At 32.0% G+C, this 19,193-nt stretch overlaps 1 protein-coding gene across 1 annotated transcript in view; it reads right to left on the reverse strand.

The window, feature by feature from the left end:
• Nucleotides 1-19,193, reverse strand: part of GPATCH1 (G-patch domain containing 1) — a 51,033-nt gene that overhangs the window by 3,277 nt on the left and 28,563 nt on the right. The window contains exons 12-18 of the mRNA XM_012553761.2: nt 18,241-18,419; nt 16,459-16,586; nt 15,549-15,685; nt 15,118-15,287; nt 10,732-10,945; nt 7,114-7,221; nt 970-1,094 (exon numbers count right to left, since the gene is read on the reverse strand). Coding sequence (XP_012409215.1) covers nt 970-1,094; nt 7,114-7,221; nt 10,732-10,945; nt 15,118-15,287; nt 15,549-15,685; nt 16,459-16,586; nt 18,241-18,419 — 1,061 coding nt within the window. The remainder of the gene's footprint in view (nt 1-969; nt 1,095-7,113; nt 7,222-10,731; nt 10,946-15,117; nt 15,288-15,548; nt 15,686-16,458; nt 16,587-18,240; nt 18,420-19,193) is intronic.

Here is a 19,193-nt window from a genome sequence, read left to right on the forward strand (position 1 = left end):
GGAAAATAAACAGATCAATGTATGAAGAAGCAAATTTTCAAAAGAGGAACAATCTATTTGTTATTTATTTATACATTTTTATCCAGCTAATAGATTTTAACCATGACAAAAAATTTGTTTAATATTTTTATCAATACAACTATTTTTTAAAAGCATACATTTCTTCAATTTCCTGAGTAGCAAAATGTGAAATACATTTTGGGGCTAAAATCAAGACCAACAAGAATACTCTCAGAAAAGCCCTCATTTGGTACTCAACAGCCAAAATGATGCATTTTTAGATTTACTAAATACTTTCATAATTTAAGATACACTATAGCATTTGCACATCTTCCTGAAACTTCTTAACATTAATAAGAAAATCAATACATCTGAACATGTTTCCTTAGAAAAAACTTCAGGGGGAAAAAAAGGAAGGTTGCACATAAAAATTTAGCCTTTTGGGAAGGGAGCGAGAGTTCCAAGGATTCAAGTTTCAGAATCTGAGAACTGGATGGCTTACCACAGTCTGGCTTTGAGAACTGAGCCTGACCAGTTCCAATGGTCCTATGATGAAGAAAGCCATCTGCACCCAGAGAGAGGACTATGGGGACTGAATATGGGTCACAACATAGTAGTTTCACTTTTTTGTTGTGGTTTTTGTTTTCTTTCTCATTTTTTTTCAATTCTGATCTGATTTTTCTTATGCAGCATGATAATTGTGGAAATATATATATAAGAACTGCACATTTGTAATATATATTGGATTACTTGCCATTTAGGGAAAGGGATGGGGGGAAGGGACAAAGAAAAAAATTTGAAACACAAGGTTTTGGCAAGAGTGAATGCTGAAAATTATCTATACATATGTTTTGAAAATAAAAAGCTTTTTTAAAAAGAAAAGAAAAAAAGAATTGAACCTGAGCATTATTATACCTGGAAAACAACAACCGATGGTTGTTTAATCTATTCCACCAAGAACAAATTTACCTTTTCTTTTTTGTGCTTGTGGTCTTTCTTTGTCTTTCGTTTTTCTTTGTTCTTCTTAGGTTTCTCTTTTGAGTGGCTTTCCAAAAAACTGGATTGTTGCACAGGTTCTTGTTTATGACGGGCATCTAAAATAAAATTCAACTTTAAATGTAACAAACATTCAAACTAATAGGAGCAAAAGAGCTGAATTAGGATCAGAATTAATATTAAGGTAGAATTTGTGTCCACAGACTCATTTCTGTGGCATTCAAACACCAATGTTTGGTGCATACTTAATCCAATTCAACAAACAATTACTGTGAGCCTATTATTTACCATATCCTATACCCATTATGAAACCTATGTACTCTATTATAATCTCATTTGAGAAATTGAGGATAAAAATCAAGTTATTTTGCTAACATACATTTTTAATTAACCATTAGATGAGATATTTTACAAACTCTCATATAAGAAAATCAGTTTTAGAAACAGTCTTTCTAAAAATTAGAGCCTTCTAACCTAAAAAAACAGCAATGTATCATTAGTTGACCAGAAAGGCCTGAGAAGACTTTTGTGAATTGAAATGAAATTAGAAAAAGGTAAACAAAATACACTTCAACATTGCTATAATTTGTTCCAGCATCCCTTCCACTCACCCAGAGGGGCTATCCCACATAATGAGTATTTCAAAAAAAAAAGAAAAAAGAATGAAAAAATTAATTAGCAAAATCGATTAATATGCAAATATAACTGAAAATATAAGCACTGTTCAACACCCTGGACCTTTCTACCTTGCAAAGGAATTGGGGGGGAAGGGAAGAAGGAGGAGAGTGTCTTCTAATATCTCTTCTTTAAGACCACAACCAATTAAAAATAACTGATCGATTATACACTTCAACAACAATACTATATGATGATCAAATCTGATGGAAGTGGCTCTCTTCAACAATGAGATGATCCAAATCAGTTCCAATTGTTAAGTAATGAAAGAACCAGCTACACCCAGCGAAAAAACTATGGGAAATGAGTATGTACCACAACATAGCATTTCCACTCTGTTATTGTCTGCTTGCATTTTTATTTTCCTTCTCAGGTTATTTTTACATTCTTTCTAAATCCAATTTTTCTTGTGCAGCAAAATAAACTGTAAAAATATAAAAAGTATACGTGTATTGTATTTATTATATATTTTAACATATTTAACATGTATTGGATTGCCTGCCATCTAGGGGAAGGGGTGGGGAGGAGGGGAAAAACTGGAGAAGGTTTCGCAAAGGTCAGTGATGAAAAATTACCCATGCGTATGTTTTGTAAATAAAAAGCTATTAAAAAATAAAATGCAATAGCAAACCAAAAATAATAACTGATCATTGTGTGGTTATACTATTGACATTGATGATCTGAGATCAAATGCATCTCCTTGTCTCTTTTACAGAAGTGGAGCGCTACAGATATGGAACCTGATTAATTTATTGGTTGATATGCTTTTTTCTCCTCTTCCATACCTCTGGCCAGGGCTAGTAATGGCAGATGAATGACGTAAGCACAAAATGTATCAATAACATTTTTTAAATAGCTAAACAATTAATAAACAGAATATTTTCCCTTAAGTTGAATTTACCACTTCAAACTTTAAAGTAAGATATTTTAAAATATTTCAGTTTGGAATTTGTTAAACTGCACAAAATAATTAAATGCACAACAAATACAATAATTAAGTCAATATAAATCCATTTTATATTCCTAAAGAAAGTGTTACAAAAGTTTTCATTATTTTCCAATACCCCAAAGAAGGATTTTTTACTAACCCCAAATTTAGATACATTTCTCTTAGTGTCTTGCCCAGTTTTGCTTACCCTAGTCTTCTTCACACATTCAACTATTGTCAAACAGAAGCTTTTTATTAAAATGACATTCAGAATATTATATAAAAATGAGACATAAAGAAGACTAGACTCTTAAAAGTGTGTTTCCTGATTCAGTTTTTACTAAGTTCCCCTGAAAGAGATGAAATTAAATACTTCATTACTAGCAGTCAGACATCATAGAGGATAAAGTGCTGGGCCTGGACTAAAGAAGATTTCAAATCTGATTCCATACACAGACTAGATGTATGACTCCGGGCAAGTCTCTTCACCTGTCTGCCTCAGTTTCCTCAACTGTAAGATGGGGAAAATAACAACACCTGTGTCACAGGGTTGCTATTAGGATTGAATGAAATAACTGCAAAGTGCTTAGCATAGATTGTAGGCACTTAATAGATGCTTCTCCCTACACAATTAAGAAAAGCTACTCTGTTTTCTTAAAAGAGAACAACAGGAAAAAATAAGTTACCTGAACTTTCATTTAAATTTTAAGTTTGTGCCATGCACTCCACATTAAACTACTCCATGCCGAGTGTGCTGCAAATAGATTAATATTTACCAACAGAATTCACTTAATGTCCCTGGTCTATAAATGCCATAAATTTCACCATCACTGAGGCTATTAATAGAAACCACAAAGTTTGACATATTGACTACAAAGATTGTTATTCTTCATCTGTAACATTAGGACAGATTACTCTAGATGGCCTCTGAGGTCCTTTCCAGCTCTAGAGCTATAATACTATGAATGGAATTCTCTCCCTGGTGCTTTTCAGATACAAGCACTTTTAATATATTATTTTCTTATGTGATTCCCTACAATAACCCAGGGAGGTGCATGTTAAAAGGGGTTGGATTTGGGGGTGGTTTTTTTGGAGGGTTTTTTCATTGGCATGGGGATATTTCTGGTGAGGAAACTCCCTTTACTAATACTAATTGGCATTTGCCATGCATGTTTATTAAAAAGAATTATCTGGGGCACTACAAAGTTAAGTGTTTTACAGAGGTCACACAGCTTGCTATGTGTCAAAAGTAGGATGTATAGTAACCTAGTGTTTGATAAACTCAAAGACTCCCAGCTTCTGGAATAAGAACTGACATTTGACAAAAACTACTGGGAAAACTGGGAGAAAAAAAAAAAAACAGGGTGCAAACTAGATATAGACTAACATCTCACATCATATACCAAGATAAAATCAAAATGGGTACATGATTTAGATTAAATGATAACACCATAGGCAAATTAGAAGAGCAAGGAATAATCTACCTGACAGAATTATGGAGAAATCAAGAATTCATGACCAAACAAGGGATAAGAGAACATTATGAAATGTAATTTATAATGAAATATAATAATTTTGATTATATTAAGTTAAAAAGCTTTTGCACAAACATCACCAATGCAAACAAGATTAGAAGGAAAACAGATGTACCAGACCTAAACTATATTATAAAGCAACAGTCATCAAAACCATTTGGTACTAGCTAAGAAACAGAATAGTTGATCAATGTAATAGTTTAAGTACACAAGACACAACAGTCAATTATTATAGTAATCTAGTGTTTGATAAGCCCAAAGATTCCAGCTTATGGGATAAGAATTCATTATTTGACAAAAATTGCTGAGAAAATTGGAAAACAGTACAGCAGAAACTAGGCACGGACAAACATCTAACACTCTCTACCAAGATAAGGTCAAAATGGATCCATGATTTAAACATAAAGGTATTATATAATACTATAACAAATTAGATAGCAAAGCATAGTCTACCTGACAGATCTTTGGAGAAGGGAGAAATTTATGGTCAAAGAACTAGAAAACATTATGAATGCAAAATGAAATAATTTTTTATTATATTAAGTTTAAAAAGTTTTGCATAAACAAAATCAATGTAGTCAAGATTAGAAAAGAAGCAAAAATCTGGGAAAAAATTCTATAGCCAGTGATAAAGGCCTTATTTCTAAAATATAGAGAGGATTGAGTAAAATTTATAAGAATACAAGTCATTCTCCAATTGATAAAAGATCAAAGAATACAAATCAGAAATTTTCAGATGAAGAAATTAAAGCCATTTAATAGCCACATGAAAATATTCTCTAAATCACTACTGATTAAAGAAATTCAAGTTAAGATGACTCTGAGGTACTACTTTATACCTCTCAGATTGACTTAAGATGACAGGAAAAGATAATGACAAACGTTTGAGGAGAAATATGGAAAAAAAATGGAACATTAATGCATTGTTGGTGAAACTGTGAAATGATCCGACCATTCTGAAGAGCAATATGGAATTATGCCCAAAGGACTATCATATTCTTTGATCCATCAGTGTCTCTACTGGGTCTCTATCCCAAAGAGATCATAAAAGAGGAGAAAGGACCCTCAAGTGCCAAAAAATGTTTGTAGCAGCCCTTTCTGTAGTGGCAAGGATCTAGAAACTGAGTGGCTGCCCATAAACTGGGGAATGCTGAATAACTTATGGTATATGAATATAACTTGTGGTTCTACAAGAAATGATCAGCAGAATGACTTCGGAAAAACCTGGAAAGACTTACATGAACTGATGCTAACTGAAATGAGCAGAGTCAGGAGAATATTATACATAGTAATAAGATTATGTGATGATCAACTGTGATAGACTTGGATCTTTTCAATAATGAGGTAAATCAAGGCAATTCCAATAAACTTGGGATGGAAAATTCCATCTGCATCCATAAAGAAAGAACTATAAAGACCAAATGTAGATCAAAGTATACTATTTTCAGCTTTTTTTGTTGTTTGCTTTTTTCCTTTCTTGTAGTTTTTTTCCCTTTTGGTCTGACTTTTCTTGTACAACTTGACAAATATGGAAATATGTTTAAAAGAACTGCACTTATTTAACCTATTATCAGATTGCTTGCCATCTTGGGAAGGGGAAAGATAAAGAAGGGAAGAAAAAAAATTGGAACACAAAGTCTTACAAAAATGAATAAAGGAAACTAACTACATGTATTTGGAAAAATGTTATTAAAAATTTTTTTAATGTTTTTATATGTAATTGGGAAAAAATAAAATACTAAAGAAGTTTTTTTTTAAAAAGAAGAAAAGTAGAAAGCTAAGAAACAATCTTTATAGCAAATGTCTCTGATAAAGGTTTCATTTCTCAATTATATAAGGAATTAAGAAAAATTTGTAATGCAAGCCACTCTCCAATTAATAAATGGTTAAAGCATAAAATTAGGCAGTTTTCAGATAAATAAGTCAAAACTTTTTATAAGCATATGAAGAAATGCTCAAAATCACTTTTGATCAGAGTAAAACAATTCTGAGATACCACCTCACACTTATCAAATTAGTTAATATGACAAAAAAAGAAAATTACAAATATTAGAGAGGCTGTGGAAAATTGGGACACTAATGCACTGTTGGTCATGGGGATGTCTTATGTGTAAGTTGTGAAATGATCCAACCATTATGGAGAACAATCTGAAACTTATGCTCAAAGGGCAACCAAACTACATACAGTTAGATCCAGCATTATCACTTCTAGGTCTATATCCCAAAGAGATCATAAAAAAGGGAAAAGAACCTATTTAATAACATTCCTTTTCATGGGGGTAAAATATTGGAAACTAAGGAAATGTCCATCAATTGGGAAATGGCTGAATCAACTGTGGTATATGATGTAATGGAATACTCATGCAATAAGAAATGAGGAACAGGTAGACTTGTAGGAAATGATACAAAGTGAAATGAACAGAAACATGAAAACATTGTATTAAGTAGCATTGTGTGACAATAAACTATGACTGACTCAGCTCTTCTCAGCAACTCAATGATCTAAGACCAATACAAAAGACTCATAAAGACTCATGTGAGCAATACCTAGAGATGTCATCTCTTCCTCTCCTTTGGCTAATCTGACCATCATAGCCCAGCTTAGGGCCATTTTCTCCATGAACTCTTTACTGATCACACCTGACAGTGATCCATCTCTTTTCCTTTGTTCATGGATCACATTCAATTTTGATAATTTTTTTTTTTTGAAACATCATATCTTTCTTCCTGCTTCACCAAACCAGATTAACTACAGGTTTCCAGAGCCCAGAATTACAGAGCTTTTTTCATGTTCATATTACTGTTGCTTAACATGATACTCTGCACATAATTGGTGTTTCAAAACTTTATTAAGTTGAATTGCAATTCAGAAGTAAAAAGTAAATTAACTAATATTTAAAAAAATAAAATAAAGTCGGAAGTAAGAGAATAAACATTTATTTCTGAAGCAAAAATGTATACTGAGAGTTCTCAACTTACTAGGACAGAATACAGGAGGGAGCCTTGGGCCAAATTCTTCTCTTTCATCAAGCTGCATCTTCTGTAAAGTAACAGGAGGCACTGGCTCATTGACCACCATTGCACTGACTGGATAAAATGAGTATATTTTTATTTTTTAAAAAGAAACACTATTAGGAAAAAAAATTATAAATATGCAGGATTATCTTCTGTTAGAGTAAATAATGTAATTTAACTGAAAATTAATCACAGTGTACAAAGGTTAACAATCCTATTTCTTTCCTATATTATCAGAGGAAAAGAACTGACATTTGCAACATTTTGCATTCATAAGAAACTTTTCATTAAGAAGGCTGCCAATTCATTAAATTTATATGCCTAGATTGATAAACATGATAGATTTTTAGTGAAAGATTTTTAGCACACACTTATGTAAAAGGGATCATAAAACATATATAGCCTTAGAATAAGTTTTTTTTCTACCGAAAAAACTAGCAAATATATTAAATTAGATGTCTACATAGTTTTTCGGAGGTCCAAATCTGAATTTGCAAATATGAAGAGCTAAGAAGTCAATTGAATTTTCATTTTTCACGGCCATTATTTACTTATGATGTCTGCACTGCTTCCTGCATCACTATGTCTGAATATACAAATCAAATAAGATATGATGTTAAGTGGTTTTTAAACTTTAAAATGTTCTGTGACACCTAGTATGACTGTGAGAAAAAATCTTATTTCTTTGACATAAAATTGACAATTTAATTTATGCTTCTGAAATAAAGGATTTTGAAGTTGCACTTATATTCACTTTGCTTGATGATTCCATATCATCAGCTGCTTCCAGAAATCAAAAGTAGTAATGACAAAAATCTGTCCTAACAAAGAAACAATGCGGAATAAAATAATCTCAAAAAGTATATCTATAAAGTAAATGAATGCCCATCAGTTGAGGAGTAGTTGAATAAATTGTGGTATATAAATGTAATGCAATATTATTGTTCTACAACAAATGATGAGCAGGCTGATTTCGGAAATGCCTGAAAAAAACTTGCATGAATTGATGCTGAGTGAAATGAGAACATTATAATCAGTAAAAACAAGATTATGTGATGATCAACTGTGATTGATTTGTCTCTTTTCAACAATGAGGTGATTCAAGGCAATTCCAATAGACTTGATGGAAAGAGCCATCCACATCCAGAGAAAGAACTATGGTGATTAAATGTGAATCAAAACATTTTTCACCTTTTTGGCTGTTATTTGTTTTTTCATTCTCGTGTCTCCCTCCCCCCCCCCCTTTTGATCTGATTTTTCTTATGCAGCATGATGAATACGGAAATATATTTAGAATTGTACATGTTTAACCTATATTGGATTGATTGCTGTTTTCAAGATGGGGAAAGTAAAAGAGACAGAGAAAATTTTGGAACACAGTCTTACAAAAATGAAAGTTGAAAACTATCTTTACATGTATTTGGAAAAATAAAAACTGAGAATTTAAAAAAAGAAAGAAATTAATTCCAAATTGTAAATATCTGTAAATATAAGTTGATTTTGTTTAAAATGTTATTAGCTATCTGTGACAGCAAAGAACTAAATAAAAGTAAAGTAGATGCTCATAGACTAAATAATTCTGATATATGCATAAAAAAGGGAAAAGGGCCTATATGTGCAAAAAATGTTTGTAGCAGTCCTTTTTGTAGTAGCAAGGAATTGCAAACTGAGTGGAGGCTCATCAGTTGGAGAATGGCTGAATAAGTTATGGTATATGAATGCTATGGAATATTATTGTCCTATAAGAAACAATCAGCAGGGTAATCTCAGAAAAGCCTGGAGAGACTTATGCTGATGCTAAGTGAAGTGAGTAGAACCAAGAGAACATTGTACACAGCAACAACAAGATTATGTGATGATCAATTCTGATGGTCAGTGGCTCTTTCCAACAATGAGGTGATTTAGGCCAATTCTAATAGACTTGTGATGGAGAAAGACATCTATATCCACAAAAAAGATTGTAGGGATTGAATGTGGATCACAACATAGTATTTTCCTACCTTTTTGCTGCTGCTGCTGCTGTTGTTGTTTGCTTTTTTCTTTCTTTCTTATTTTTTTCTTTCTGATCTGATTTTTCTTGTGCCGTAAAAAATGTGGAAATATGTTTAGAAGAACTGTACATGTTTATATTGGATTACTTGCTGTCTAGGAGAAGGGATTAGGGGAAAGGAGGAAGAAAAATTCAGAATACCCTTGGTTTTGCAAGGGTGAATGTTGAAAACTATCTTTGCATGTATTTTGAAAATAAAAAACTTATTTTAAAAATTTTGATATATGGATGCAGTGAAATACTATGATCCTTTAAGGAATTCCTCGTTCTTTTTAACAATAAGGTGATTCAGACCAGTTCGAATGGTCTTGTGATGAAGAGAGTCATCTGCATCCAGAGAGAAGACTGTGGGAGCTGAGTGTGGATCATAACACTGTATTTTCACCTTTTTTATTGTTGTTTGCTTGCATTTTGGTTTTTTTCCTCATTTTTTTCCTTTTTGATTTGATTTTTCTTATGTAGTATGTTAATTATGGAAATGTGTATAGAAGAGTTGCAAATTTTTAATAATTTGGATTACTTACTATCTAGGGGAGGGGTGGGAGGAAGAGAAAAAATTAGAACACAAGGTTTTGCAAAGGCGAATTTTGAAAATTATGCATATGGGGCATCTAGATGGTGCAGTGAATAGAGCACCAGCCCTGAAGTCAGGAGGACCTGAGTTCAAATCTCATCTTAGACACTTAACACTTCCTGTGTGACCCTGGGCAAGTAACTTAACCCCAATTGCCTCAACAACAAAAAAAAAAAAGAAAGAAAAAGAAAATTATGCATAAATTTTGAAAATGAACAGCTTTAATTTAAAAAAAAAAAAGGAAGTAAGAAAAAAAAAGAAATATTGTCTGTAAAATATACAGTGAAGCATGGAGGAACTAATATGGAACACAATGTAAATTTAAACTATTTATATTTATTCTAATTTTGGCCCCAAAGAAAAGAGATGAGAATATAGCTTCCCTCTCTTCTTTACAGAGATTGGTAGCCTGGATCAAATGTTTTAAAGAAAAATTGTAAACAAGTTAAGTGCATAATAAACAATTTAAAATTCAAATACATAAGTGTAAAGTGAATGTATGTGTGTGTTCCCCTATGTATTTCATAGACAAAAGTTCACAAAGTCCAAAGGACCTAGCCTGATCAATCATAACAATTTCAAAAATCAATTTTTTTTAGCCATCAAAATTTCCATTAGTTTAGGTCTTTCTCAACAGATTCAAAGTTTTACAAATAAATTGCTTTAGTAACTCCACAAAAAAGTATGAAACAAAAGATGGTGATAATAATCCACGAAACACTTACATTAGAGAAATAAAAAACTGTTCTTGTGCAGCAATGTTAACATAGCCTATGAAGCCCAATCAAGGCACAATCCCTAATGACTAAATTTAATCATTTAGCTAATTAAACTAAGAATTGTCTTTGATTGTAAATTATCCTAACATGCAACCATGCAAGTAAATCAAATAGGTAGTTTTTTTGGAAATATTTTCATTTTCTGAATTACAAAAATTTTAAATATGGACAACAAATACCTTGTATATTAGATGATGTTTCTACCAAATTACTCAGCTTTGGACTTTTAGGATCTGATCCTCCAGGATCAGCTTGACTGTCTTCATTTTCACTTTCATCTTCTTCAGAGGAAGAGGATTTTTCATCAGAAGAACTGGCAAAGATAGCTTTAAATAAATCCATGGATGGTCTACTACCTTCTTCATCCTTCTGGTCTGCTCTATCATTTTCTACCTGAATATTATACAATAAAAAGGGCAGTGAAGAAAAAAAAGGGATATGTCAAAATATTAAGGGAAGAATGCACAGAAAATCAAAAAGCTTGTGTGTGCATATTCTCTGTGATGATTTCCCCATAACTAGGAACAGTACCAGAGGACCTCAAGAAAATAGTCCAATCTTTATATCAATAACCAAACTAACAGAAATCATATGATTATCTCAATAAATGCAGAAAAAAATTTGACAAAAATCCAACACTCATTCCTATTAAAAACACTGGAGAGAACAGGAATAAATGGAGTTTTCCTTAAAATGATCAGTGGCATCTATTTAAAATTATCAGCAAGCATCATATATCATAGGAATAAATTAGAACCATTCTCAAGAAGATCAGGGGTGAAACAAGGTTGCCATTATCACCATTAATATTCAATATTGTATTAGAAATGTTAGTTTTAGTAATAAGAAGGAAAAAAAAGAAATTAAGAGTAGTAATGAGGAAACAAAATTATCACTCTTTGTAGCTGATATGATGGTATACTTAGAGAATCCTAGAGAACCAATTAAAAAATTACTAGAAACAAATAACAGGTTTTGCAAAACCTAAAGCTAAAGCTTTTGTGCAAAACACAAAATAAATCCACATAAATCATCAGCATTTCTACATGCTATCAACAAAGAACAGCAGCAAGAAGTTTACCTGCCAAGACAAAGTCAGGAACTATGTGAACACAATTACACAAAACTTTCAGATCTAAACACAAGTCAAATCTGAAAAACTGGAAGAATATCAAGCGCTCATGGGTAGGCTAAGTTAATATAATAAAAATGACAATTCTACCCAAATTAATCTTTTTATTCAATGCCATACCAATAAAATTGCCAAGAAATTACTTTACAGAGCTAGAAAAAATAATAACAAAATTTATCCGTAAGAACAAAAGGTCAAAAATTTCAAGGGAACTAATGAAAAAAAATGTAAATGAAGGTGGCTTGGCAGTCATCAAAACCATTTGGTACTGGCTAAAAAACAGAATAGTAGATCAGTAGAACAGGTTAGATTCACAAGATACAATAGTGTTTGACAAACCCAAAGACCCTAGCTTCTGGAATGAGAACTCGCTATTTGACAAAAATTGTTGGGAAAATTGGAAAATACCATAGCAGAAACTAGGCATTGACCCACAGTTAACACTGTATACCAAGATAAGCTCAAAATGGGTTCATAATTTAGACATAAAAAGTGATATTATTAGCAAATCAGAAGAACAAAGGATAGTCAACCTTTCAAGCCTATGGAGAAGAAAGGAATTTGTAGCCAAAGAAGAACTAGAGTACATTATGAAATGCAAAATGACTAATTTTGATTACATTAAGTTAAAAAAGGTTTTATTCAAACAAAACTAATGCAAACAAGATTAGAAGAGAAGCAGAAAATTTGGGGAAAATGTTTACATCCAAGGACTCTGATAAAAACCTCATTTCTAAAATATATAGAAAATTGACTCAAATTTATAAGAATACAAGCCATTCTCCAATTGATAAATGGTAAAAGGATATGAACAACTTAAAGATTAAGAAATTAAAACCATTTCTAGTCTTGTGAAAAGGTGCTCTAAATCACTATTGATCAAAGAAATGCAAATTAAGACAACTCTGAAGTACCACTATATACCTCTCAAATTGGCTAAGATGACAGGAAAAGATAATGACAAATGTTGGAAGGAATGTGTGAAAACTGAGACACTAAATACATTGTTGGTGGAGTTGTGAATAGATCCAACCATTGTGAAGAGCAATTTGGAACTATGCTCAAAGGGCTATCAAATTGTGCATGCCCTTTGATCCAGCAGTGTCTCTACGGGGCTTGAATCTCAAAGAGATCATAAAAAAAGGAAAAGGACCCACACACGCAAATATGTTTGGGGCAGCCCTTTTTGTAGTGGCAAAAAACTGGAAACTAGGTGAATGCCCATCAGCTGGAGAATGGCTGAATAAGTTATGTATATGAATGTTATGGAATATTATTGTTCTATAAGAAACAATCAGCAGGATGATTTCCTCTTTCTCTTTCTCTGATCTCTTTGTGGTATAGACTACTTAGTTTTGGTACTGATGGACCAAAGGATATGCATAGTTTAATAGCTTTCTGACTATATGAACTGGCAATTTTCAAAAGAAGTAATTCTTTGTTTTCACTAGTCATATAAAAAATGCTATAAGATATATTTCATATGACTGCACATGTATGATCTATATTAAACTGCTTGACTTCTCAAGGAGAGGGAAAGGAAAGGAAGTAGGGAGAGAATTGAATTTACAACTCAAAAATTAAAAAACAAATGTTAAAATTTTGTTTTGATATTACATTGTTTTCAATTTTAGTTGAAAAATAAAATAAAATACAAATATTTTCCCAAAAATGCTCCAGATCACTATCAATTTTTAAAATTTGGATTAAATTAACACTAAACTTCTACCTCATACTTATCAGATTGACAAAGTTGACAAAAACATGATAAATATTGGAGGAACTACAGGAAAACAGACAATTATTTGATGATATTGGTGAACAAGCTGTGAACTGGTCCAACCATTCTAGAAAGTAATTTCTAGCTGTATCAAAATAGTTATTAAACTGTGCATAGTCTAAAACACAGTATTACCCCTACTTAGTTAAAACCCTAAAAAGACCAAATAAAGAGAAAAATGAGCAAGATGTACAAAAATATTCATAGGAACTCATTTTGTACTGGTTAAGACCTAGAAACTAAGAGAGAACCCTTCAATTGATGAATGGCTAAACAATTATGTTACATAAACTCAACAATATCATTATGTTATAAGAAATAACAAAAAGGAGGATTTCAATGAAACCCGGAAAGTTATGTATGAACTGATACGGAGTAAAGAGAACAGAATTAGGAGCAATTATATAACAATAACAATGTAAAAACAAACATCTCTGAAAGACTTAAAAACTGATCAATGAAATGACCAGCCATGATTCCAGGAGTACAACGATGGACATAGCTACCCATAAATATTGACAGAAACATGAAGAATTCTAGATTCAGAACAATACATATATTTCTGAACATTGCTAATATGGAAATTTGTTTTGCTTCACTATGTATATTTGTCAGAAAGATATTTTCTCTTTCTTTCTCAGAAGGGGAACAAAGGAGACGGGTGTAGAAAATAATGTGACTTACTCTCTTCTCTATCAGGAAGAAGCTACTATACGATTTTTCCCAGAATGTAGAAAGGAACTCTTTATCAACTCTCATTGACCTTTGGGCATCTTCAAACAACCTTTTGAGATATTGATTAGCATGTGTTTAGGCAGGTCTGAAATCTGCCCAGTCAGGTAATTTCCATCTAGTTCCTGAGCCTTCCCTCTTGATTTCACCTCATCTCCTTGAGAATCTCTCAAAGTTCAATTTCCCCTATAATAGATCTAGTTGTGAGGAAAAACTTTGCCAAGTTCTCTTCAGGATGAAGCCCACTATGGGGTATGGTCTCTCTCTCCTCTTAATGTCTGCCCTCTAATAGCGCCTTTCTCCTTCCTAGCTAATTAATGATTAGGCCTCATGACATATTCCTTTAATGGATTCTTCCAAATTCCTTTCCTTTCTAACTATATGCTCTTCCAACTCTTAATTCCTATTTGCCGCTTCTGGTACCTATTTTACCTCTTCATTTTGTTTGTAATCTATTTCCTAAATAAATCTACCTTTTGCCAAAGAGAATGACCATTGTGAATTTGTCACACACTTATTTGGAACTAGGTATTACTATACCAACAACATCAAAAATAGATGCCTGTTAATTGAAAAAATGTTAACTAAAAATAAAGACTACCTCTTAGGTTGTAAACATAAGAGAATAGAAGAAAAGTCTTTTCTATAGAAAGAGGAAAGTTTAGAAAAAGGGAGAGTTGAGAATTTAATACATTAATAATTTTATGTCAATGTTTAATACAGGCAGTTATATTTATACATAGTATAACTTTGCTATATTAGAATCAATCTAAATCATTTTTCTAATATTGGTAAAAATTACTGCTGAGATTCTTGGACACTAAAGAGTAACTAACAAGTATACAAATCAGTGTAATGGAGAAAAATGATTTCAGCATAAAGAGGATGAGAGCATGACAAAAATAGCAGTCTTATTTCTACCTTAGTTGAAGATGATTCCATTGTACTGCCTTCAGCATTATTTACCAATGGCCTCAGCTGTTGCTTCTGAATTTCAGCTTCTGATCTAGCCATACTTAGAAATTCACTAATAGAATCTTCTTTCTTCTCTTCTTGGTCAGGTATATCCCATCTGGATGGCTTTCTTGGTTCTAAAAATTGATAGATACCAAAAATAATACAGTCATACAAATAAAATTCTCCATCAACTAGATCACTTATTGTTCCGTATTATTATACTTTAAATAATCTTGGAACATACAAACAAGCTGATTTATAAATGTCTGGGTAATTCTAATGAAGTTTGTAAGCAATTTGCTTTCTTAATGAATATCATTTGCTTCAGGTTTGATATCTGGCCACATATTAAGATACTGACATTTATGATGTTAATTAAATGATGTCCTACTTACTGTTGCGACTGTGATTCTGTTGTGCCCTTTCATTTGATACTTGAGTTGTACTTAATGTTGTGGACTCAGTTACTGTTAAAAAGTTAAATACTGAATATTTATCACGTTTAACTTTTGGTAATCCAACTATAGTTGAACTAGAAGGGGAGAAGAAGATGAATTTTAATTAACACCAGCTTTCAAAAAAATTATCCTTAGATAATAACAATTTTTCTTATTTTCTCCTAATAGGCTTCTACAAAGATCTATATTAGTTAAAGTTGTTCAATTAGTTTAAAGAAACACTTTTAATTAATTTTTTAAAAAATTCATTTGCAGGGCACATGAAGAATATCTTCCAGAAGCAAGACAACTTTAAAACTGCAAGTTGATTTTATTATATATTTGAAAGAAAAAAAACCAAACTGTACATAATAGAAATCTGACATTTCATGGAAATTCTCCTTTTCTATTCTACTATATATGTGCAAATGTTTGTTAAGTTCAAAGTTAAAATTAGAATAATTTTAAAAGAAGTCTTTCCTAGTCCTCACAAATGCCTATATTTAAGGATATATTAAGGACATTACCAATGAAACTTATTACAAAAGTATGGTAAATTTTGGGTTAACTGTACACCTTTTCTTATAATTTACAACTAAATGCAAAGGATTGCATTGCCATAGGAGGATAAAAATATGTAAATAACATTCAATTTAAAGTGCATAAAGAATATAAAACTGATGCTAAAGGAGTTATAGATAATTGTGAAAATTCTTTAAATTCTAAGACTACTAGTAATAGGTAAAATATTAAAAGATTTATAAATATTTAAATGTAAAAACAGATGTTTTCTTTACTTTGGCAATATGAAAAAGCTGTGCTGATGGAAAAATCTGCCTTTAATCTTACTATCATAATAACAACTTACTCTGGGTAAGGATCAGGAATGTTAAATCTTTTACAAAGCAGTTTTTCAGGATGCCACTCAAATTTATCTCTTGTGAGCTTTCCAAACATCTTCATCTTCACAGCAGATAGTTTATCATCAACATCATTCTGTAAAAAGCCAAGTGTTTTATTTTCTCTCTGCTTTTGTGCTATCCTGTCTGCCTTAGCTTGTAACACTCCCTCTTGTTACCATTGCCTCTTGAAATTCTTAATTTGCTTCAAAACTAAGCTCATATGCCATCTGCTACATAAAGTATTTTCTGATCCCTCTAGCTAGCTACTCATGCATTCTCCTCCCACATCCTCCTCCTGCATTAAGTCTTCTACGTATTTGTCATGTACTTCTTTCTACATGTCACCTCCCCAAAAGAAGGTAAGCTCTTAGAGGGCAGGAACTGTTTTATTTTAGTATTCACCCACTATTCACCATAATACCCAAAATAAGGAACCACTTAACATATGTTAACTAATCGAATGATTGTGTAAAAACCTAATCTGATCAACTGAAAACAAAGAGGGACTTTTTCAAAAAATCTATTTAAAAAAAAAAAAAACAGATCTTTTATATTTCTATATTGTCTTACAGCCAGACTGGTGAAATGATGTACTGTCAAATGTTTTATGGAAATATAGAAGCATTTGACAGTACATCATTCATCAGTCTGGCTATAAGACATCTAACACAGTTTCAGCAGCCTCCGTGTGGGAACCCTTTGATCAACACAGATCAATAAGTAACTCATTTGTAACAGAGTCTTCTAGAGTGGCCTAGATCTGATTCCCCTCAAACGGACAATGATGACAAAAGAGGAAAATGACAAATGCTGAAGGGGCTGCAAGAAAACTGGCACACTAATATATTGTTGATGGAACTGTGATTTGATCCAGTCATTCTGAAAAACAATTTGGAACTGTGCCCCAAATGATGTAAATTATACCTATCTTTTGACTGTCTAAGACTTTTTGCTTCAAAAGATCAAAGAAAAAAGGGATTCCCAAACAAAATTATCACACCTATCACACCTCCTTCATAGGAATCCAAAGCTAGAAACCAGGGAGTTGCCCTTCATTTGTAAAATAGTCAAACAAATTATGATATGTGAATATAACGGATTACTACTACACCATAAAAAGACAAAATGGATAGCTTTAAGGAAAATGGGGAGACTTCTATGAAGTAATAGTGAAAGAGCAGAACTAGGAAATCAAATGATATACAACATTGTAAAGAAAAACAACCCTAAAAGACTTTAAAACTCTGATCAATGAAATGATTAACCATCAGTCCAAATGACTGAAGATGAAGCAAGTCACTCACCTCTTGCCAGACAAGTGATCAGACTTAATATAGAAAGTGACAAACATTTGGGGGCATAAACATTGAAGGAATTTGTTTTGCTTAACAATGAATGTTTATGATGGTTTTATTTTTGAGGATATCATTTGTTAATTATTTTTATTCATTTGGTAGGAAGAATAGATGTCAGGAGAAATAAGTTATAAATGCATGTAATAAAAAAAAATACAAATTCCTTTTTAAAACAACTAAAAAAAAGGTGACCAGGAAACTGAAAGATTAAGTAATGTGCCTTAGCTTACACAGCTAGTGTGTCAAGAGGTAGGACTAGAATTTCTAATTCCAAGGCTAGTCTTTTAACTACTACATCACACTGCCATATTACTTGTGTTGTACAATTTAAAGTAGTTTCCGAGAATTTTTTAAATTAAAAATTGACAATGCAATAAGATTATGATAGCAAACCTCTTGGTCTCGAGGAACTTCTACTTGGTCTGTGTCATCTTCCAGTTTGGCATGAGTAAATCTGGAAGACAGTGATGAACTGGAGGGTTTATATAGCATGGCTGCTCGCACAAATTCATCACGTTCTCGTCCTCGTTCCCATTCGGTCATCTTAGGATCTAAACAACTCTCCACAGCATCTATCGTACAGAAGAGAGGAAATAATTGCACTGTAAAAATAAAAGGCCTCCTACATACACCTAAATATTTACAGCTGCACTTTTTGTATTGGCAAAGAATTAGAAACAAAGCCAAAGCCCACTTATCAGGGAATGATTAAACAAGATGTCATATATCAATGCAATGGAATATTATTATTCTAGAGACATCGCAAATATGACAAATGGGCAAATTTATACAAACTGGTGTAAAATGAGGTTAAAAAGAAGCAGGAAAGTAATCTGTATGCCAATTTTTTTTTTAAATAGGACCTTAACGAAACTATTTAGTTGATAAGATGATCCACCATTAATATTTGAACTAATTTGTGTTGATCAAAAATAAAAATTCTACATTCCTAATTTTCGTAAATAAGAAACATAAAATATTTAACCACAACGATATTTTTAAAAAACTAATATCAGATTAGACTAAGAAAGTATTTCAAAGACAAATTTTTTTTTAATTAAGATTAGCTTAGGAAAAAGTAAAACAGTACTATTTTCTCCCTTACCATGACAATCAGTTAATTTTGCTATGTTTACTAAGGAAAAGATTCATTAAAAATGCCTAAAAAATTGGTCATCAATATTAAGTGTTCAGAAATTTTTTATTTTAAATTTAGAATCTTTAGAAATCCAAACAGATGGAGAAGGATCGCGATTGCAAAATGAACAGCTGCGACAAGAAGCCAGCCAGCAGTCTCTTTCTGCCTCTCACTCTGCCCTTCTGCCTCCACCCACCAAAATCGTCAT

The sequence above is a fragment of the Sarcophilus harrisii genome, chromosome 2 (assembly GCF_902635505.1).
Source record: "Sarcophilus harrisii chromosome 2, mSarHar1.11, whole genome shotgun sequence".
Lineage (NCBI taxonomy): Eukaryota > Metazoa > Chordata > Mammalia > Dasyuromorphia > Dasyuridae > Sarcophilus > Sarcophilus harrisii.